The following is a 23,793-nucleotide window of genomic DNA, read 5'->3' on the forward strand; positions in this document are numbered from 1 at the left end:
CCCGCGGGCCGGGGTTTGGAGACCCCTGGCCTAGTGTACTGCCCTACCAATGTGCATTTTTTTTCCTTTTTAACAGATAGGGTAGTTGTCCTGCACATGCTCAGTTTAGTCTATTGCTAGAGAGAACATTTCCTTGTTCTCAGAGCTAATCAGGTCACATATTGACATCACACATGTGGGCGTGTATACAGGCTATAGTGAAAATCTCCTACCGGAACACATAGCTCTGGAAAAGGCTCTGCAGGTTTTGTGACCATGGTATACAAATCAGCCAAAAAAGGTACTGTATATACTCGAGTATAAGCCGACCCGAATATAAGCCAAGGCACCCAATTTTACCACAAAGAACTGGGAAAACGTATTGACTCAAGTATAAGCCTAGGATGTCCATCTGCATGCCTCACTGTGTCCATGACAAGACTGACGTTTAACATGGGAGTCTATGGAAGGGGTGCCCGGCTTTGGGGAGGGAAGGGAAAAAAAAAACAGTGCTCCCCGGCCAACAAACTTTGCACACTTGTAGAGGAAGAGTGGGGCTACATCTGTGCCAAGTTTGGGCCAGCCGGAACTGGGCCCCCAAAGTTCAGGAGATCAGGCGCAAAAAGGTGACTCGAGCATAAGCCGAGGGGGGCATTTTCAGCACAAAAAAAAAAAAATGTGCTGAAAAACTCGGCTTATACGGTATATATTGTCAGTATTTTAGTGTAAAAAGAAGATTTATAAACTGTGGGCGGGCAGATAAGCCACCTTCATATTACTTAATTTCGTAACACTTTTTACAGTACATTTTTTTTATTGGTTTTTCATAAAGTTTAAAAACACTTTACAATTGCAATCTTACATGAAGTTTTTACAGTTTGATAGATGTTAATAATGTAGACACCAAAAGAATGTAAGATAGACAGACAATATTTTTGTTCACCCAATATAAAGGGGTAATAGTAATTTCAACAGGTTAATTAGACTGAACGTTTCAAAAATGGTTCACAGTGAGAACACCAACAGAGTATTTCTAACTGACAATGTGCTGAAGTTGGAGCTATGGCTCCCAAGAGTTCCTAAATTTCCCAAGAGGAGCCCGATTTTAAGGCGGAGTACTGTTCATACTCTTTAATCAGTTTAAGGTGGGTCTTGACATCAAAGATGTTAGGGACTATGGATTGTCTCCATTTTCTTGTTATCAGTATTCTAGCAGCGAATAGAATGTGCATTGTTGTGTCTGAATTTAGTTGGGATGTTGGTGATCCCTAAGCTAAGGATTGTTAGCGGAAGGGAGGGGTTTTAATAAAATTCTAGTGAGGTCCGAGATGAACTCAAATACTTTCTTCCAGAAGGGGAAGATATGAGGGCATTCCCAAAGTATATGCATCAATGAGCCCTTGTGTGAGCAGCCTCGCCAACATGTGTTGTCATCTATGTTTGCAAATTTGTACATTTGGACCGGGGTCAGGTACCAACGTAGGTGAAGCGTTTGAGAAAGTTCCCAATAGTTGATACCCTTAGAAGCCATTTAGTAACTCTTTAATGCTTGTTACAATAGAAAGGTGTTATAACACACAGTTGGTTGTGTATGGGGCAGTGTAACCAGGCTGACCCATATTCACAGCCAAAATTCCTTTTAATGGGCATGTGAGCATCAGAACTAAACTACTGAGCAATGAAAGAAGATGACCTGGACTGATGAAGTAAAAAATGGTTTGAGGAACACAACAAATTTGGCGTTTACTTGGTCTGCAAAAAAAAATAAAATCCATGGAGGCCCCACCCCTCACAACTTGCAGGACTTGAATGATAGGCTACCGACAGATTGGTCCCAGATACCACATATCTACATGTATGCGTGTGTATAAAATTTCCATTAAACAAGTGAAGCAATCTTGGGTTGCAACAGCTTGTATTAGTGGTTTGTGATGTCAGCACTCGTGATAGAACTGTGATCGTTATCAAACAAAAGGAAGGTCAATATTCCAAAGACTACTGTTGGTGAAATACCTATAAGAAATGTAAGAAATGTAGATAAAGAATAACTATTACAGCATTGTAAATAACTTACCAATTCACATAGCTCAAATACCAGAAGATAGGGCATAGTCTCCACACATTGACCGACACACTGCACAATGTTAGGATGATGCAGGTAGCTTAGGAGAGAGAAGGAAAACGATTACCAAACGGTATCAGTGTGACAGACATGAACATTTTTCTATTTAAACTGATGTAGACATGTTTATTGATCAGAAGACATACAATATAATAAACAGTACATGCTTTATTAACATTTGTATGCAATTTTGTCGCATTCATTTTTGTAGGCTTTTTTCCCCGGTTTACATCTGGTGACACTTCCAACAGATACCAAATATCTCAATAAAGAGGAGCAGTTAATTGCCCAATGCCATCATATAGGGGTTTGTTTTTTTAAAGTAACTCCATTTCCCTGCACACACACCTACCAACAAATGTAGACACGCCCACAGGGTGCGCACGTGTATGCAAACCACAACTGCACCACACATGTAAAGTATCACTGCAAACCCCACAGTGAAAGCATTACATTTACCCCAAGCTGATGAGTTGCAAAGGCTTTTCAAAAGCGTCACCTACGGAAAGTTTTAGGCACCACAGTTTTTAAAGATAAAGGCTCAGATTCACGTAGATCGGCGCATCTTTATGACGGCGTAGTGTATCTCATATACGCCACCCGACGTAACTTAGAGAGGCAAGCTCCGTATTCTCATAGCAAATGCGCCCAACTTTGCGCCGGCGGAACGTAAATTCGTTGGCGTAATTCAAAGTAGGAAGGAAGTGGGCGTGATCCATTTAAATGAAGCGTGACCCCATGCAAATGAAGGGCCGAACGACCTGCGCATGCGTCGCGACGTGGACGTATGTCCCGCTCCCCTCTGCGCATGCCAACAAATACGCCTGGCGTAACCCGAGATATGCCGGCCCACCGCTTACGCCCAGGGCATAAATACGCCCAGACATGCGCCCGTCGAGTGCAAAAGTACACCCGTCTGTTAGCGGTGTAAGTGCTTTTGCTTTGTGCCATGTCTGCTCCTAGGAGTGATAAGGAGGAAGAAAAAACTTCTCCCCAGAGGAGAGGGCCATTATCATATCAGCCATGGTGAGGTATGATGCTCGCCTCCATGGGGCAGAGAGTAAAGGCACGAGTAAGGCCAAAAGGGATGAGATCCTGATGAGGATCATCACCCAGGTCAATGCCCTTGGGAATGAGGTAAGGAGGCCCAAGGTCATTTCGAAAAAGATGAATGACCTGCGTAGGAAGGTCAAAGAGAAGCTGGGCGAGATGAGAAAGCATGCCAGGGGCACTGGAGGTGGACCAGCCTCTGCTCTTGGGCTGACTCCTGAGGAGCAGGTGGTTGCCCGTTGTCTTGAGAGGGAGCAATAGGAGGGAGTGGAGGGCTATGACCCCATTGAACCAGCCTTGAGGACAGGCAAGTGTGTGTTATCTCCTATCTGGTGTGTAGCATGTGAGGGGGTGGAAGGGAACATGTGACAAGTGTGTGGGTCCACCAACATGTGAATGTTTTGTGTCATCCACAGATGTCCAGGAGGGAGCGGGGCCATCTGCTGCCTGTGGCCGTCCCACACCATCATCCCCTGAACATCCTGAGCCTGACCCCCTGGGAAACCAAGAGTCATTGGTGGAGGGGAGTGGTGCCCAGCCAGGGAGAGACCAGGGGATGCTCCTCCACCTGATAAACCCCCCCCCCCCCCGAGGCTTCCACCAGGTAATTACGGAGCCGTGGCACCAGGCTTGGCCCACGACAGGGCACATGATTTTTTTTTTTGTGCCTTAGATTTGCTCAGGTCATGAGTTTTTTTTCCTAATTACTGCACACGGTGAGGCGTGTAGACTTTAGTGTGACTGGTGTGTGGATGTGGGGGGTGACACTCCTGACCGTAAGGTTTGTCACCCTGAGTCGTCGGGGAGAAGTTTTCCCTACGATCGTGTGAATGTGGTATGAATGAACAGCGACATAATTCGGGCCTTGGCGTGGCGTTGCTGCTCCCAAGCCCTGCATGGTGGACTTGGGCTAATCCAATGTGATGTGGATGTGGTGTGTGTGTGAGCTAGGGACCACAGTGGTGTGCATGCGTGCATTCTCCTTGTGCCATGATGAATGCGTGTTTAACAGGCAAAGATGCGTTCCACGAGGCAATTCCTGACTGCTGTTCCTTCAGCAGACGGGGTAGCCTCGGGCAGGGGGGGGGAATGTCTGGTTCGGGGGTCAGGTCATCACATATGTCAATCTCCAGGCCCTTTCTCATGGCGTAGTTGTGTAGCATGCAACATGCACCGATCTGGCACACAAAGTTTGGGGAATACAACAGGGTACCCCCAGACTTATCCAGGCATCGGAAACGGGACTTCAGGAGGCCAAATGTGCGTTCCGCCACTGCACGGGTACGTATGTGTGCAGCATTGTAGTTTATCTCTCCTCTCGTTTGGGGATTCCGGGAATGGAGTCATGAGATGGGGTCCAAGTGCATATGCAGAGTCACCTGGAAGGGAAAAGACAGGAGGATGTTAGTCGTGCATGTGCCCCTCATGTCTGTATCATGGGGGTCGGACAGTCATGCCTGACTCCCATGTCACTCACCAACCAGCCAGCTGTCCCCATACACGTTCTGTTCGAATTCTGTTGGGATGGTGCTTTGACGGTATATGTAGCTGTCGTGGCTGGACCCTGGGTGTTTGGCACAGACGTGCTATATGAGGCATTGGGCATCGGCTATCACCTGTACGTTTATGGAATGCCAATGCTTACGATTGCAGTATATGTGCTCTGTGGCATGGGGGGCCATAGTGTCACATGGGTGCAATCAATGGCCCCCGCGGTGCGTGGAAGTCCTGCAATTCTGACAAAATCACCCCTTGCCTTCTGCCGCAGATGCTCATGGGTGGGTCGGATGATGTGGTGGGACATGCGTGTGAGGATTGCGGGGACAACCTGGTGCACACATCTGCTTATGGTGGTTTGTGACATCCCAGCCACTACTCCACTTGTACGCTGGAATGATCCACTGGAGAGGAAATGGAGTGTTGCCAGTACCTTAACCAGTGGCTGAACTGCATGTGAGCGGTGTGTTGGGCTGGTGATGTCATCATTCAGGGTTGTGGCTATTTCCAGGATGGCAGCAGTGTTGAATCTGAAGATGCGATACACCTCCGAATCCCCCATGCCAAAGACGTTCATGCGCGTTCGGTAGATCCTCTCCCGTGCCCTCCTCCTTCTACGCGCCTCTGAACACACTAGTAGTGCTATGACCATGCCTGCCCCTGGCATGTTGGCATACGGATGTGTTGTCCTGCAAGTGTGGTTGCTCAGCTCGTCCGTAACGGTGCTGCTGAAGTTGCTCTCCAGCTGACATGCACACGTCTGGTGCAAAGTTACCCCTGCTTTATGAGGGGTAACTTTGGGCCGGACGTACAGCTTACGCACACCGCGCGTAGCCTGCGTCGGGTGCACATACGTTCGAGAATCGTCATATCTCCCTCATTTGCATATTTGAATACAAAATCCATGGGAGCACCAGATGCGTCCAGCGTAAAATATGCGCCCACGCTACGCAGAAAAGTTACGTCGGTTGGAAGAAGCCCATTTTCAGGCGTATCTGGTTCTGTGGGTATGGCGCATAGATACGCCGGTGTATATATATATATACACTTACGCCGCGTAACTTGAGAGATGCCTGCGTAACTTCTTTGAGAATCTGGGCCAAAGAGTGCACACAATTTTTACGACTTGACATGTTTGATTTTTATTAACTAGATGTTGTACCAAAAATGTGTGTCATTTATTTTGTGTGTTTGCACCAAAATTCAGGTTATATTTTTTACTGAAAATATATATGTCTTTGTTAAAGATCGGTGCAAATATGAGACATAAATTACAACTACCGTATTTTCCAGCGTATAAGACGACTTTTTGGATGCAAAAAAATGCATCCAAAGTCGGGGGTCGTCTTATACGCCAGGCACGGTCTCCATGCAGCTGCGATCGTTCATGATTTCAAAGCCGTGCCGTCTTCTCAGCGTGTCCTGTGATAGGCGGAACACAAATCTTCCCAGCAGCGCCTCTGTTCTGTGTTCCGCCCATCACGGATGCCTTCTCATCCTCGGACGAGATGAGAAAGCATCCGTGATTGGCGGAACACAGAACAGAGGCGCTACTGGGAAAATTTGTGTTCCGCCAATCACAGGACACGCTGAGAAGACGGCGCGGCTTTGAAATCATGGACGCTCGCAGCAGACGGAGACCGTAACCCGGCCTGCAAAAATTAAAAATTTGCTGTAGAGTCAAAATGGTTCAAGGCTAAATAAAAAGTACAACAGCTCAGCACATAGGACAGGTGTTTATAAACCCAAACGGAAATCATACATGCAAAACATTGTAGCATAAATTGTTACTGCAACATTTCATATTTCCATGTGCCCGCTGCACCATGTACAGTAAAACCTTGGTTTGAGAGCGTTTTGCAAGACAAGCAAAATGTTTTAATACATTTTGCCTTGATATACAAGTGATGTCTTGATAAGAGTAGTGCCATGTCACAACTGAGTATATATATATATATAAAAAAAAAAAAAAAAAAAAAAAAAAAGGGGGGGGGGGAGAGCAGCCTCTAAGTGTAGCAAAATGGTTACATTTAATGAAGGTACAACATTTAGCAACTTATTGCCACACTTAAGAGGTGCCTCTCTTTTATACACTGTCAAAAAAAATGCTTTGATATACAAGTGCTTTGGATTACAACAGGGCTGGACTGGGACAAAAATTTGGCCCTGGACTTCATCCAGACCGGCCCACTTTAATTCAATAAAATGCTGCCCCCGCCCCCACCACCACCCCGAAAAATCACACCCACCAAAAGGCCCCTACATCCATTATTGTATATCATGAGAGGGTGAGAGAGAGGGGAATGAGAGAGTGAGGGAGGGTTGAGGGAAAGGGGGTGAGAGAGGGGGGTTAGTGTAAGAAAAAGAGAGTGAGTGTAAAAGAGAGGGGGTGAGTGTAGGACCCCTTTTTACACCGATGCGTTTTTTAGGCACTTTTGGGCTAAAAATAGCGCCTGTAAAGCGACTGAAAAATGCTTCCGCTGCATGCAGTCCCAGTGTGAAAGCCTGAGTGCTTGCACACTGGGGTGCTGCCAGGGCAGTAGAAAAAGTCCTCCAAGCAGCATCTCTGTTTAAAAAAACGGCCCACTGAGCCATCGGCCCACCGGGAAACTCCCTGTAGTCCCTATGGCCAGTCCATCCCTGGATTACAAGCATGTTTCTGGAACAAATTATGCTCACAAACCGAGGTTTTACTGTACTTGTAAAAAATATATATATCCTGTTCTTTTTATATTGCTTCCTTTGTGTGAAATCCCTGGTGTTCTTGCCAGACCCTTTGCTTTTCCATCAAAAGCCGACCATACCAAGCAGGAGTGCACACTAGTCAAATCTCAAAAAAAAAAAAAAAATTATATCTATTCACTAAAATTTCTTGCCTTTCATTTATATTTTAAACCAAATGCATTTTACAAGCGATTGTTTACAATCACTTTAAGGCCTTATGCACACAGGACGTTATAAAAAAATAATGTCAGTAGCATTGGCTGTAGAATGAGTTTTGCAGTAGCTGTTTTTTTTAGGAAATCTAAACTCCCAGTCTCCCACAAAAGCTCATGGCTCAAGAGCGCTTGATAATGCAGAATAGCCGCGCTTTTAAGCTTTTGTTAGAGCGTTTTTACAGCTGGAAAACTGACATTGACATTTGGCATGCGATGTGACAGGAGGAGAAGTGGCACACTGCGCTTACTGTCAAGACAACAGAAATATATAAAAATGCTTTTAAAGGTATATTTAAGAGACCAAAAATGGGCCAAATATGAGTAGTTTATTTATGGGGTTCACACACACACACACACACACACACACACACACTAGAAATTGCAACAAACATTGTATGAAAACCCTGAAGCTGCTGTTCATTGCATTACCACTACTAGTATGGGAAAACCTGCTCTTGAAATGGCACAAGATTCAGCCTTTATTTATATGCAATAAAAATCCTTGAAATACATTTCACAGCTTACAAGAATGTAAAAAAAGCTTACCTATATGGCTCCCCATTTTTTATAAACTGCTCCTGCTCCTTTGAACTTGCACTCGCTCTCAACTCCTTTACAATGACTCTTGCAACACTGTTCTCTCTATAGATCTCTCCCAGAAGAACCTGAACACAATTGCAAAACTCAGTGTTAGGATTTTTTAAGCACACAAAATGGGTATTACTGATTTTCTTTTATCAAGGAAGAAGACGACTAGCAGAACAGAAGAACAAGGAAGAATGACAAGACAGTGTCCATTTCACTCAACACACGGGTATAAGCTTCAGCATGAGACGCTTATGTGAATCACTCAGTTGTCAAAGTAAAACTGTCATGGGAGAAATCTAAAAGCTGAAACTGATGAACTCCTACAGAATATACAATTTGACTGTCTGAAAGTATTAAGACCAGGATTAACATCCTTGAACCAAAAACGAGTATGCAGTTCTGTAGAGTGAGAAAAGGGTCAGAATTCCTCACCTTTGTACTTGCTCCAGGCAGGGACTAAAAATATTAAAGCAACAGAGTCACAGCATGGAAGCCAAGCAAACAGCATTTTTAGGAGAAAACTGCATTAATGCAGAGCTTTGAGGGTCCCTAAAGCCCGCTCACTGTTTTGGGGGGTACAGAGGTGAGGCATTATAACCCATCAGGTTTTTATTTATGTCCCCATTAGGAAGATTCACACTCTAATTGTCCTGGTGACCACTGTCACAAGAGCAGGAACAGAAGGGACGTCTTTTAATGCTGACCGTTGTTCCAGTCACAACTGTCGGGTTGATTTTTCTTACTTTGGAGGGATTTCCTCCCACTTCCTACTCCATCTATAGGAGAGGAAGTGAAAGGGAATCTCAATAAAGGAAAAAAGATGACAACCACCACTCCCCAAAAAATAAAACCACAAAGGGTTTTAGAACATCCCTTCATCCACAGTGAAAAAAAGAAAAAAAGAAAAACAAACAGGATCTCTGTACTAAGAAATCTGTTACTTTGATGTCAATGAGAGGCACAAGCACAACAGGACACAGTTATTCTGAGACAACTTTACTTATAGTACTGTCCTGGACTCTGAAAAAAAAAAAAAAAAAGTCAGTCACCGACAGGGAGGCTTTGGTAGGCTGCATTTGAAATTTTTGGATCTAAATGGAGACATTGAAAAGGGCAAGTTGACCTAATGCAAAAATACCTTGGCACCATGTTACACCCTAAATATGAGGGCAACATGTAAAAAAAGATAGCATTAAAGCCTTTAGATCCACAGTGCCCCTATTTGGTTTTTGAACACTCAAAAAGCTAGATCCCCTATATCCGAACCACAGGACCCTCTTCAGAATGTATCCAAGTGCATGGATCATGACAAGGAAGTTTTATTTCTCATACAATACATGAGGTCCTGGCTGCCACTCTGTTTCTGATTGGCGGCGCTTCATTTAAGTGACAGCTTACCATTTCACACATGGTTTTGCATTTGAGGTCCTGCCGCAATTATCCCTGGTTGGATTGGTGTGTTTTTTTCATGCAAGTGATATAGGCACAATTGTTTTATATGTGTTTTTATGCTGGTTCACCAATAAATGCTGCATCAAGAGATTTTTTTCTTCTTAGTTACTATGGATGGGAAATGCCGAGCTTAAGAAATAAAATTTCCTGGTCATGATCCATGCACTTGGATACATTCTGAAGAGGGTCCTGCGATTCGGATAGAGGGGATAAGTGCGAGCCAATGTTCACTACATACCTCCGATGACCTGGATCTTATATGCGATTTTGGCCTGCCCCACCTCTGCACTGCCTCCTGGCCATCTGTAAGCCCAGGGGCCCCATAATCTATTGCCCGGGGGCCCCATGAGTTGTCAGTCCACCTCTGGGCTTGGGAGATTTGAAAGCCCAGGGCTTGCAATTAGGTCCTATGTTGGAGACTGAAGCCTAGAAGTGACAAAGAAACTCCTCATAGCCTCAAATGGGAGAGAAGTCTTCCTAATGTGCGATTTAGGCTTCTATTGCTGGGGCAAACAAATACTTTTACCCCAAACATACTTTATGGTCATATCCAAAAGAAGTGCCCGTTCATCAAAAGGTATGTGCACCAAGAGCCTCTCTACCCAAGTGACAAATTGAACCTACTATAACAGATATGGTCACTTTTTCCTAATCTTTTACAAAGTTATATTGTGTTGTAGGAACAGGGTAGAACAGAAGGATGAACAGGCACAATGCAATATTACCTTATTTTCTGCATACCATATAAACGGTTGCCAGGTATATAAAAGTGTAAGCATTTGGCATAACCAACACAAACCTGAAGAAGTTCCCATTGCCCCTGCTCTTCCCACCACCCATACATTCCTTCTGGCCAGCGAGGCAGCCCATCTTAATGAGGGGTCAAATGCGCTATATTGGTGGAGGAATGGAAGGGAGCAGGCAAGCTCTGCCACTATCAGAAAATGTCCGATTCCTAGTAGAACCACCTAGCATTCAGGCATAGCACTAAAAGCATTAGTGAGTATAAACCTCTATGTACATATTTTGCATGCATTACAGTCACGTTAAATAGGAGCTTTGCAAAAAAAAAAAAAAAAAAAAGGGCAGACAGAGGGCAAAGAACTAGTCACCAGTATTGCCTGTGGCCTTTCTGCAGATGATCATTTCCTCATTACCAACTTTCCACGCCTTGTTCCATACTGTATACACACACAAAGCCGCACAGCTCTGTGAGAAGCTCTGATTATAGTTATCGATTGCTGGTACCTCTACTCCATGTGCTCAGGTTCGTATAACTATGGATGAGAATCACCGTTGTAAATTGACTCTCTGGGAGTGGGGTTGGCCCATACTGTGCCTGTGTGAAGGTAACTGTCTTAGTAAAGATGGACTTTGCTGTCTCCCGACGGAGCCTCCAGGAATGAGAATAAGGAGCAGCAAAGCAATGAAATCACCAAATCTCACTCCTGATCCGGTGAGACTATCAATCACAGGCAGCACTGTCTCACACTGCAGATAGATATACTGCCCCTGGAAGACGTGATTTTTCACGTCGGGCGGAACGAGCGGTGCACTGACGTCACCCTCCTGGACTGCTCGGATTCCCCAGATGGACGGGTCTGCCTGCTGTGTCCGGCCGGCACAGCAGACTTAAGGCTTTCTGTATACTGCATAATTGTGAGTTTTTAGTGTATATGTTTTAACACTATTAAAGTTAAAAGGGTTTTACACCATCGAGGCAAATTTTGCTTTTTTTCCCATACTCATGCGATTTGGTAATCACTGATTTGGAATCTCGAGATGAGGATACGAACCCTATCAAGCGGTGTGTGTTAAATCAAATCCAGCAATTCTTCACATCTATATGCCATTTGGGGTCCCCTATAACTAAGGGACCACCAGGATCTGGTAAGCAGATCTGTGTGCTCTGTCGGTGGAAGGGTTGTCACTCATTTGTGATTTAATCTGAATATACCAACTAAGGACTTTTTTCACATGGGTGGAGGAAGATTTTTCTTCTTTGTTTCATTGATGCAATTCTTTTCCCTTTTTTTATTCACTTAATACATGGACTTTTTGTATACAATTCATGTTTGTTTCAAATGCTATATTTCATCACTGACATATGAGGATTGTCAATTTTGTAATTCACTATAGTATATGCCGTTATTGGTTTATATTTTTTTCACCAATTTTAGCGCAACTTTTTTCTTTTTATATTTTTTTATAGATAGATATACAGCTTTAGGCTATAGGCACAAGCATGCCTAAGCACACATACCAGAAAGTGCATTGCTAGGTTTAGAGGAGTTCAAGCTGAAACGTTCATTTTTCAGGGTCCTGCTTATGTACAATTAAAAATTTCCAAAGGTTCCCTACAACACAGCAAACTTTTTTCTTCCCCACTTTAAAGCAGACCTGTACTCATATGATAAAAGTCTTGTTTGTAAGGATAAAGTTAGAGCACAAAAAGGTGGTTAAAAAAAGAAAAAAAAGGTTCCTGGAAAAAGAGCTCCTCCAGACACCTGATCAAAAACAAAAAGACATTTATTCACTTGATGTCTATTGAAGAACTAAGCAGAGTTCATAGTAGCCGAGCCTCCCTTTCGTCAGATGCAAGGTGACCAAATACCTAGAGCGTTCACTTACATGGGAAGGGGGCTGGAAAAAGAACTTTACCCAGTGAAGTAGTATTTTTTTTAACTTGTATTACTATTACTTTATCTAGGATTCCCACAAAGCAAACCGATGAGAAAAGTTATACCAATAATCTTGGCTGCAAGAACACACTTTACATCTGTCACTCCAGTGACAATATTACTAAACTGCTTAGTTGAATACAAATCCAAATGGCACAAATAAGCAAAGAAATAAATCCCAGTACATTTGTAATACTGCTCGCTCAGCGTGCGCAAGACCAAACAGGATTACATAGTAAATAGACATTAATGTTAACAAAATTGAAAGATCTTACCTTGCCAAACCAGCCATGACCAATCTCCTGAATGTAGCTCAGACTGTGGCGAGCAATCTGGAACTTTGCTGCATCTAGCAAGACAAAAACACAAGAACGATCTCCTGTTAGAGCAGAAGTATAGAAGTGACCAGAGTAAGAAAACGAGCTAAGAAAATACATGGTGTGACAGCCTGCATATTGTGTCTGCCCTTTAAACACTATGTGTGGGAGCTTTGTGGCATGAGGAGAATGCATACTATGTGGCAGAACAGAATAGGCTTCAGTCAACTAGACAATGGTTTGCAATAAAGAGAATAAAAAAATTCCTTAAAGGAGGAAAGGACATCTGAAACAAAAAAGTGTAATATATTGAAGCTTCCCTGTCCTATGATGTGCTGGCTGCATTAATTTTCATGTTAAAAAACACATTCTCAGCAAGTACAGACAATACCCGCTGATCTTGAAAGAAATGCAGTGCGCTGTCACTTCCTGCAAGATGAACTGAAAACAAAAAGTTCTGTTTTTAGTAAAACCAATAATTCCCCAATGTAATAGAGATAATGCGAGGAACACGTTTGACGTCCAGCCTGGGTGACAACCATGGCTCCAACCATAGGGCAGGAAGGTTTTTATTCAAGGATTACAATGGAAAAGAAAGGTATGCATGTCCAAATAAAAAGACCAGTTTAGATGTGTGAAAACCCTTAAAAGGGGTTGTGGATGTACATGTTTTTTCACCTTCATGCAGTCTATGCGGTCCCCCAGCCCCCCTCGCACTGCTGTCAATCAAATCCAATGACACGGCGTGATGGGGGGTGGGGCCAAGTCATACAGGCGGCGTCTATGGCCGCCGACTGTATCACACGGGAGCGCGCCCATAAGGCAACACCCTCAGGAGAGGGCTTCCCAGAGGGGGTTAGCTCTTGCAGGGGAGGAGTCGCAGTGGAACCCCAGAAGAGGACGATCGGGGCCACTCTGTTCAACAGGGAGGATGGCTATGTAAGGCATACCCAAATATCAAACAGCCAGAGGCTTAAAAAAAAAAAACTCTCTAAACCAAAATCTACAGAGCAGGGAAGAATATTCAAAGGTGGCTAAAAATCCAAGCCTTTCAAAAGAGCGGTTGCGAAGAACTGTAGCGGACATTTAAAAAAAAAAAAAAAAAAAAAGTGTAACGTAGCTATAAAGGGCGTAAAAAGGTATAAAGGGGAACCTTTTAGCTTGCGTCCAAAAGGTATCACGGGTGCGATAGACACAGTTAGACTGCTTGGCTATTAGGTAAAATACATGAGATTCAAAGGATCCTTAGGCCCCTTTCACACAGCAAGCCTGCTTGGATCGGCCTGTCCGTTTTTCAGGCAGAGATGCTGACACCCGTCTGCCACCCAAGCCGCTAAAAACAGACGAATGGTGATGCGCTTGCCATCCTTTTGGTGGATCGGATGAAAACAGACATGCTGTCAGTTTTCTACATTGAACTCAAAGACAATTTGGCACTGCGTCGCTTTAACCGAATTGAGCGGTTGTGCGACGTGGCTCCCAAACAAAAATTTGCGTATTTTGTTTCCCACAAATAGAGCTTTCTTTTGGTGGTATTTGATCACCTCTGCGGTTTTTATTTTTTGCGCTATAAACAAAAAAATTTACTTTTTGCTATAATAAATATCCCCTAAAAATATATATATATAAAAAAAAATATAACACATTTTCCCTCAGTTTACACCAATTCTACCTATTTTTGGTAAAAAAAAATAATACTACTACTACTAATAGCGGCGATCAGCGATTTTTTTCGTGACTGTGACATTATGGTGGACACATCGGACAATTTTGACACATTTTTGGGACCATTGTCATTTTCACAGCAAAAAGTGCTATAAAAATGCATTGTTTACTGTGAAAATTACAATTGCAGTTTTTTGTGAGTTAACCACTAGGGGCGCTGAAGGGGTTAAGTGTGACCTCATATGTGTTTCTAACAGTAGGGGGGCAGGGCTGGACGTGTGACTTCATTGATCGCTTTTCCTATATCAGGGAACAGACGATCAATGACAGCGCCACTGTGTGATGACAGAGCATGCCAAGCCTGCTCGGATTGGAGTAACGACCTCTGGCAATCCGAGCAGGCTACATTTATGTAGCCTGCTCGGATTGGCAGAGGTGGTCATCCAATCCGAGCAGGCTTAGCATGCTCTGTCATCACACAGTGCATCGGGATTGGCTAAGTGGTGCATATACAGAATACATGCAGCCGTATAGAGCACCCGGCAGCTGATATTGATCGAGCATAGTGATTGGCTGAGCGCGGCGCACATTTTACAAACTACATACAGCTGTACAGAGCACCCGGCGGGCTTCTTCATTACTTCCACACAAGGGGGTCGTCTAATACGGTGAGTAGACTACAAAACCACCGTTTTTAGCAGCATGTTAGGGGGTCGTCTTATATGCCGAGTCGTCTTATACGCCGGCAAATACGGTATATATATTGCGGGAGACCTGGTTGTAGCCAACTTAAACAATTACTTCTGTTTAGTCTTCTCAGAAATAAATTGCACCAACGATAAGTTGGGGAATCATATTGGTTCTAGTATGTCGATTCACATCTAGAATTTCTGTAGACAGAGTTAGTAGAGGAACTGGCTACGGTTAAAGCTTAATAAAGCAATGGGCCCTGGTGGTATTCATCCCAGAGTCCTCGGAAAACTTTGGGATATAGTTGTTGTTCCATTAACAAATCTTTTTAAATCAATCTCAGGATAAGTTCCCCATGACTGGCAGAAGGCCAATATTGTACCTATCCACAAGAAGGGCAGCAGGCAGTTACAGGTTAGCAAGTTTAATGTAAATTGTAGTCAAGTTAATGGAATCACGCCTGAAAAGAAGGATCATTGATTACGAAAAATACATAGCTTGTTGGACCCGAAGCACCATGGCTTTACTGAGGGCAGATAATGTCAGACTAATCTGATTGAATTTTTTGATTACCAGTGTTTTGGACCAGGGCGGTGCTGCAGACATAGCGTATCTTGATTTTAGCAAGGCATTCTATACAGTTCCACATAATGATCCAATACAAAAGTTGTACAAGCTAGAATTTAACCCTTGGGTGGCTCAGTGGGTTCAGTGGCTCAGACTGTCCCGGGACCCCCTGTCAGAACACATTGGCCAGAGCTCACAGCCACTGGCTGCAAGCACTGATCAGACGCCGTTTCCCAGGGTATCACGGACCATCTAGGCTTTGAAGAAGGGGGTACGCCCCAGAAACGCGTCAGCCGTTCAGATGTCGGAGGTTCTACTGGCAGGTGCCGTGAGGTCCAGTCCAGCTGTCTGAAAAGCGCTTACTTATAAATCCCTTGCGAGTAGGACCATTTCTTTTTATTCTGTTTTTAATAAAACATTTAAGTGGTAATGCACAAGGTCGGTGCGCCCTCCTTTCTTTTCTCTTTGTTTTAGCCTTATGAACACCCTTTGTTCTGTGGAGGGCTGCAAGACTTCAGACTTTGCCGTTAGACTATACTGCTGTACCCGGTTTGGCGAAACACCGGAGTGCAGGAGGATTTTTGTATTATTGTAACCCAACTGCCCATTTTTGGCCAACGTTCAGCCTGTGTCCCTAGCTTCAGTGTGCATCTCCCAGCTTATGTCTTGTATCTCCAGACTCCTGACTGACACCACCACCTACCCCCCTGGAAATGCTGGCCAACAGCATCACAGATTGCAGTCTGAAATGCAGAGTAGCAATCAATGAAGGAGCCCTCCAGCACTCAGGGAGAAGGTGCACAAAGCCTGTGCAAAAACATGACCACACAATAAATCTAAAATTACAGTAAAACAACAATTTTAATTTTTAAAGACCAGTCCTTAACATGATAGCTTTTTTTTTCAACACATCACACTGGGGTTAATTTACAAAAAAAAAATATATATAGGGAGGTGCAAAATCTAGTACAGCAGTGCATGGTAGCCAATCAACTTCTAATCTCAGCTTGCTCAGTTAAGCTTTGACAAAAAGCTAAAAACCACACACCCCTAGAAGCCAATTGGTTTCTATACAGAGGTGCACCAGACATTTCACTCCCCGGTTTTAGTACATCAACCCCAGTGCATCATGTATGCAGTGACCATGCACATTCGCCAGTACACCAAGGTTCATCAAATATTGTCCCAAGCTTTTATTGCAGAAAGATCACATCACAAAAAAGGACCAAGTGCAACATTACAAAGCCATGGTGGACACCTTCATCAGACATGTGATGAGATGGGAATATTGCCAATCACTCTATGCATGCAGTGGCTTCACATAAGATGTAATGTCTTTCGCAACATGAACTATAACCAGTATTTATTAAGCACTGCATCTCTCTCTGCATTTCAGAGTTAACCATGAAACTCAGCTTGTACTGCAGCAGGGAAATACAGCTGACCCAGTTTGAAATTAAATCTTTTTTTTCCCCCCCACTTGCTCATCATATGGAAGTGATGGGTTTCTTTATAAAGTGTGACATTTGTCAAATCTAATCCCATCCAGCCCTCAGAGACTTGGAAAAGAGAATGGCTGCGTTTACAGAGCAGGATTGTATGCCAAAAAGATCAGCTCTGCAAATTTGCTGTGCATTTCTTCTTAAAATGTGGTTTGAATTGGGATACAGCAAGTTACAGGCTGGGGATGGGAGTTATTGCTCATGGCAATCATATTGTTTTACAGTTATTAGTTGGGAAATGAAAGCTAAAATATGATGTTTCCTATGGTTTTTGTGTTTAGCACAAACGGTTTAAGGCCAATTTTGTAGGCAGACTGTAGTTTGTGCATAGTGTATGTGACCAATTCAGTAAGCATACGTCTAGGCTTGCTGTGTGTCGCGCATACTGTATTCTGTAGGCATGAATACAGTGGGACAAACTATGCATGTATTTAAAAATGCTAGCTACTGCTTTTTTAATAAGGTCACAAATCTATATCATGTCAAGAAGAAATAATATCTATAAAGAAATGTTTCCATTATTAGCAAATTCATAAAACTAGTAGCAAGGAGTTGGGAGTGGCATCCAGTCACAGACCACTTATGCACATAATGCAAACTTTTCTGAAGATGGTCACTTCGATAAGCAAAGTGAAGCCAAGTCAGATCAACAGTCCCTGCCTCCTCACGAGTAAAAGCTGGTCAAAGATGGTATTTTTTTTTTTTTTGATTGGCCAGCAAAAAAAAAAAAAAAAAAAGTGGATTCCTCCATCCACACATTTAAGGTGAATGAAGGAAGTCTCCCTGCTGCACCACTCTATTCTGGACAGTGGGACTCGCTGCCAGAATACACTGCTGAGCATGTACTGGTCAAACAATTGCCAACATTCCCATTCAAGAGAAGCTATCCGTTAGATTGGCTTCGCTCTCCCTGCTGAACTCGATCCATCTATAGCCAGCTTAAATAATAAATAAGAACACTACCCAAGTTTAGGGCTCGTCTGGAAGATAACTAAGGCAAACCTGGTAGTGACCGTTATACCATTCGTACAACTTAACCATGGAGCCAATGAAAAAGCCTGCTTTAAAAAGAATTGCACTTCAAAATGCCTCAGTCCTTTAATACATTTAAATCAAGACCACTTGCTGGCCCCAAAATCCAATTTCCTAATATTCATACACATGTGAATACTATATGTATCTAAAAAACAAAAAAAAAACAAAACAAAAAAAAACACCTTTCAAGGTATTTTAACGTGTTTGATCACTAGCATTAATATGACTGCTAGCATAATATGACTCAGAATGCTATATATCAGGAGGCATACATGACTACAAAAGATGTCAAACAATCTTTCAAAAGCACCACAAAAAAAACTGGCCTTCTCCGCTCCTCCAAACCTCTTTAGCCTGCTTCCAGGCTATATATAAAGCATGGTTTTAGGTTAATAAACCAACCAGGCACAATAAGCAATTAATCTTTGACTTATTTTATTTATTTTTTACAAAAGGTGCACCAATTCTTTAAAAAATTCTATCAAGACAAAAATACAAAATTGCAGTCAGAGCACACTTGATGGTAAAATGACACTTGATGGTAAAATACTGGACCTGCACCTTGAGGGGACTGCAGCTGTGTTGGGACAGACAGGGAGATTGTAGGGACAGACAAGGTAAAAACTTCCGCAGGTGATTGGTTGGATGGGGTGTCTTCAGCTGGAGGTGTGAAATCAATCTCATCATCAAAATGATCTTCAAACTCCTACAAAGAAAAAAGCAAATCGATAGTTTAAAATATTTTTCTAATGAATAAACAAATCACGGTAAACAGAATAAAAGGCAATTACTTCTATAAGCTGAGCCACACAGTGGGTATACGGGACAATAAAGTGAATACATTAACAATTGCCAAGTAGTTAAAGAGGTTGTATGGGTTTGTTTGTTTTTTACTGTGCAGTTTATTTTACACAGAGTGGCCCAGACCCCGATCCTCCTGTTCTGGGTCCCACGGCAGCTGTCTCACCTCCTCCCCACAAGAGATAACCTCTCTCTGGGAAGCTCTCTCCCAAGGGGGTTAGCTTGTGTGCGCGCTCACGTCTAATACAGTCGGCAGCCATAGCCACAGAGTGCATCACTTGGCCCCGCATCCGGCGTGCCATGTAATTGATTTGACTGACAGCAGCGGGAGCCAATGGCTGCCATCACCCATCCAATGAAGAGCGGCCTCAAGCTGGGGGAAAGCATTGCGGGATCGGGATCACGCCCACAGAGATTCAGGTAAGTAAAACAGGGGGGGGGGGGGCTGGAAGGGCCGTAGAGTGTAAGGTGTTTTTTCACGCATAGGATGTATTAAGAAGGAAACCCTAATGCCGCAAGTAGTGCTATTGGTTGGAGACCCAGCCAAGATATTATCTGCATGGAGTTTGCAGGCTCTTTCTGTGCGTGCGTTTCCTTCCACATTTCAAAGACATGCTGGTAGATTAACGGGCTCGTGTCCAAGTTGGCCCTATTATGCGTTTGTGCGATTGTGAACTTGTTTAGGGCAGGGACCGATGTGAACGTATAGTATGTAAAGTGCTGCAAAAAAATTGTCAGTGCCATGTTAACGTATATACAATATACCTTGCAATAAAAAAAAAAAAAAAAAAAAAAAAAAGAAGATACATAAAACAGACTGCTGCACTTTTAAATTTAGTGAATACTGGAAATGGAGCAAATGAAGACCGATAAAGACTGAGCCGTCTGTAACAAAGACTATATAAATACTCACATGAATGCATTACAAGTGATGTGAATCCGCAAAAGGAAAAACGTATTACCACCAATAAAGTCAATAAATCACAAACACACCAAAAAGCTTGAAAATAATCACAAAGTGCCTGGATTATTCGTTTTCTAAATAATCTGGACACTGATATTTTCATGCAATATTAGTACCAGCGATATATATTTATTCATAAAAAAAATAAAAAAAATTATATATCACATTTACACACACACACACACACACACACACTTTATAATGCCCACTCATCTTTGTAGCAATTAGAAATGTATCGGTCTTAAAGTGTTACTAAGGCCCCTTTCACACTTGAGACTTCAAAGTCACAAATTTTTGCCGCAATTTCAGGGAATGCCTGTGTGTAACTGGCATCAAAAAAAATCGGACCAAAGTAGTGCAGGGACTACTTTGAAGTCGGAACCACTTGAAGTCGTACTAATATAAATGGTCATCATTGGAAGTCATGGGGAACAACCTGTCATGCTACTTTTTTTTTTTGTAAAATTATTTTTATTGAATTTTTCAAGACACATACACAATCTGTCATGCTACTTTGCAGTCCCAAATGGTGGGACAAGTTGTACAAGTGCGAAAGGGGCCTAAACAGTCAAATCTGTCTGTGCATGTGAGGCATAGCATGCTTGTTATTCCGACTGTGGAACTTTAGGTGTTATACCTCTGCATTGTGTAAAAAAGCAGTTTTATTCTGTATGCACAGATCCTTCCCTCTCCTGCACTGTCTGAGGATAGCCATCCAACACCGGCAGTAGCCGACCTGCACATGCTCAGTTGTGTCTTTTATGCTGGAGAGAACATTTCTACTTGTTGATCAGAGCTAGCCAGGTCACATGATACTGACATCACACATATAGGCGTGTATACAGGCTGCAGTGGAAATCTCCTTCCTGAACCCTCAGCACTGGAGAAACTGTGCCGTTTATCACTGACTGTGGTATACAGATCATCCAAAAAGGTATATATAGTGGCAATATTTTTATGTAAAAAGATGATTTATGAACTGTGGGCACTTTGGGGGGGCAGATTAACTTTCATATTACTTGGTTGAGTAGCATGTTAAATTGCAGCGATAGTTGCCTGACTCTCACGTCATCCAAGATACTTAATCTCAAAGTTCAGAGAATGCCCAGTTAAATAGTTAAAGGACAAGTTCGCCTTCGAGAACATGTTCCATCCGTTTTTAGGACTACAGTGGATTATATTGAACAGAGGAGGTCTGTGGAACAGGGACATCATACAGTAACTAAAAATCTCCATAGGCAATGCTTTAAAAGCCTTTACAAATTTGGAATTATACAGGAGGCCTGGTGCTAGAATGATTAATTTTTCTCTGATGTTAGTGGTGATACTTCGCACATGTGGTGCAATTGTTTACATACGAGTGTGGGACCTATGCACGCCGTCGCCTTTGCGCATGGGCACAGAGTGCTTGGAAATTTATTTTTTCAATTTTTTTTTTTTTTTTGCGTTTTTACACAGTACCTTTAGTTATTTTGGGATCAGCTTTATTGCCATCACAAGGAATGACCAACTTCCCTTGTGATCGCATGGGCCGAGACCGGTCCTCTTAATGGAGGGATCAAGACCCCATAGCTCTAGTCTGGCCTCCAATGCATCTGGTGAAACTGGGATTGCTTTGATCAGATGCTTTACAAGCCGGTAACCATTTGTAAACCAACAAACTGAATCAGGAAGCGACAAACTCCTTGTCCGACTCAGTTTCTGACCTCACAGAGGTGGAGGAACAACATGAGTTGTGCAGTGCACTCGCTGTCACCAGTCAGATTGGTCCTGGACTTTCTACCTGTTAAGAGTGATTAAGTGGCTGTATAGCTGTTTGGATCACTTTTACATTATAGGGAATCTCCTCGTGAAGAAAACTGTACTGGGATCATGGTTATAACCTCAACCACAATCCTGGTATAACCACCTCAATAGTGTGTGTGTGTGTGTGTGTGTGTAATATATATGCATTTTAGCCCTGAAGTCAGTGATTCAAAAAGTGTTGCAGACATTCAGAAAGATAGCCAGTGTATCAAAAAGACAACAGCTACCCACATACCTTTAGAAAATACAGATAATCTCCATTTTTGATTTAGAATTAATCACATAACCCGAAAAAAACACGTCTGGTTTAAATAAAGTCAGGTGCATGCAAGAATTAAAATAGCTGAACCAGGAAAAAAAAAAAAAAAAACAAACACACACACAGACACACACACACACACACACACACACACACACACACACACACACACACCTTTGCTCCCACAATGTAGGGGCACCTCATGTATTTTGGTGCTGCCCATCGGGCACTGAACTACATTTATTGCGAAGAAGAAAAAAAAAAAAAAAGTAGTAAAAAAGGTAATATGTGATGATGCATATAGGGATTTCAGCAGCCCCCCCATTTAAAAGCCAAATCGTGCGTTTTGACTGAATTTTCTACATTTCAATGGAAGTTCCATGTCAAATGAAATACTTCCTCACTTTCTGCATGTTAATGAGACTTGTGCAGATGTGTTAACACATTTAAAGAGAATAGAAGTCCGGCCATTGCTCAGTCACTGTATGGCCAGGATATCATTAGAATATTCAAACACCAGAAGCGATCTTGGCTTCCTCCCAGATATAATTACATAATCGCCCAACTGTGAGGCCAATGTTTAAACCACTCCACTCATTAATTCATAGAGACATTCACGTCCCACACCACTCCTATGCCTTTCTTCGTGGACAATTCTGCCTTTCTGTAATGAATGAATAAGGTTTAGGAAAAGGAAAAATCAACCCCCCCCCCCCCCCATTGCAATTTTGTAGACTTCCATTGAATTCCCAGGTTTAGTGGGCCTAAGAGAAGAGATTGTGGACTACGCAAATTACATTTTTATAGGAAACCAATAAATACGTTTGGTGCCAAACAAACCGCTGAGCTCATCTGTCATACAGAAAGCAAGCACAGATTAATTGGCAATTGTCTCCCGAGTAAGGCTGGGGCTACACTGGCGATTAAATGTCTTTGCTGCTGACAGATTAAACTACTTGTGGGCCACATCCTTATTTACAACATATTTAAAGCAAGGTGCTGCCAATATGATAAAGGGTAAGAAGTAGTTCAATAAAAAAGGGCTCCCTTCTCATCCATCTATCAGTAAAAAGAAGCTGACAAGTGATTTTAGGCACCATTTTTAGATCAAAACTAAATAAAAGAAGCAGCAGACACCCAAATGTGCTGCAAATCTATACATATGTTTTTAGATGGATTCACATTTGCGTGTTACAATCAGATAGAACGCATGACACTCACTGTATGCTACACTGTGCAGCCATTTTAAAAACGGCATTCCCAAAACACATGAAAGCGAGCCACCTGTATGCTCTGACAGAGAAAAAAAAGAAAAGAAAAGATGGAGGTTTGTTAAAATTTCTGTTACCACGCAACAAACTTTTGAATGGACTGTGTTGCCATGTGTTTGTTGTGATTAGGCAAATCATTCAAAACTACTTCTATATGTGGGTACACAAATCACAATACTGTGAATATGACCAGAGACCGGGGGTCAGCAACCTGTAGATCGTGCTCTACCAGTAAATTGCGGACAGGCGACTGGTAAATCACAGGCTCGGGGGGTGGCAAAATCATGACAACTAAGGTTTTACCAATCCCCCCCCCCCTCCCCAACTTTACGGGTGAAAAAGCCCAAAGGGCGCGCGCTGCCAAATGCATCCAAGGGCTCATTCACTCAGGTGCTGCTCCTCTGAAAAGCGATCAGAGTGTGTTGCCGCCTCACCACCCGATTTAAACCCATGATGATTGCTACATGGTAGTATGGCAATTAGAGGTTTAAATCAGGTGCGAGGAGGTGACACTTGGTCCCAGTGATCTTTGACTTCTCCCATGTTGTTCAGGTAGATCTCTTTAACCTCTTATCCACCGCCGTCAAATGACGGCAGGAAGCAGACCA

The 23,793-nt window shown here is 42.9% G+C and overlaps 1 protein-coding gene across 1 annotated transcript in view; it reads right to left on the reverse strand.

The window, feature by feature from the left end:
- Positions 1 to 23,793, reverse strand: part of LMTK2 (lemur tyrosine kinase 2) — a 150,071-nt gene that overhangs the window by 73,049 nt on the left and 53,229 nt on the right. Inside the window, exons 3-6 of the mRNA XM_040356798.1 lie at positions 18,646 to 18,790; positions 12,584 to 12,657; positions 8,134 to 8,252; positions 2,054 to 2,141 (exon numbers count right to left, since the gene is read on the reverse strand). Of these exons, the coding sequence (XP_040212732.1) occupies positions 2,054 to 2,141; positions 8,134 to 8,252; positions 12,584 to 12,657; positions 18,646 to 18,790 (426 nt within the window). The remainder of the gene's footprint in view (positions 1 to 2,053; positions 2,142 to 8,133; positions 8,253 to 12,583; positions 12,658 to 18,645; positions 18,791 to 23,793) is intronic.

This window comes from Rana temporaria, chromosome 6 (genome assembly GCF_905171775.1).
Source record: "Rana temporaria chromosome 6, aRanTem1.1, whole genome shotgun sequence".
NCBI classification, from domain to species: Eukaryota; Metazoa; Chordata; class Amphibia; order Anura; family Ranidae; genus Rana; species Rana temporaria.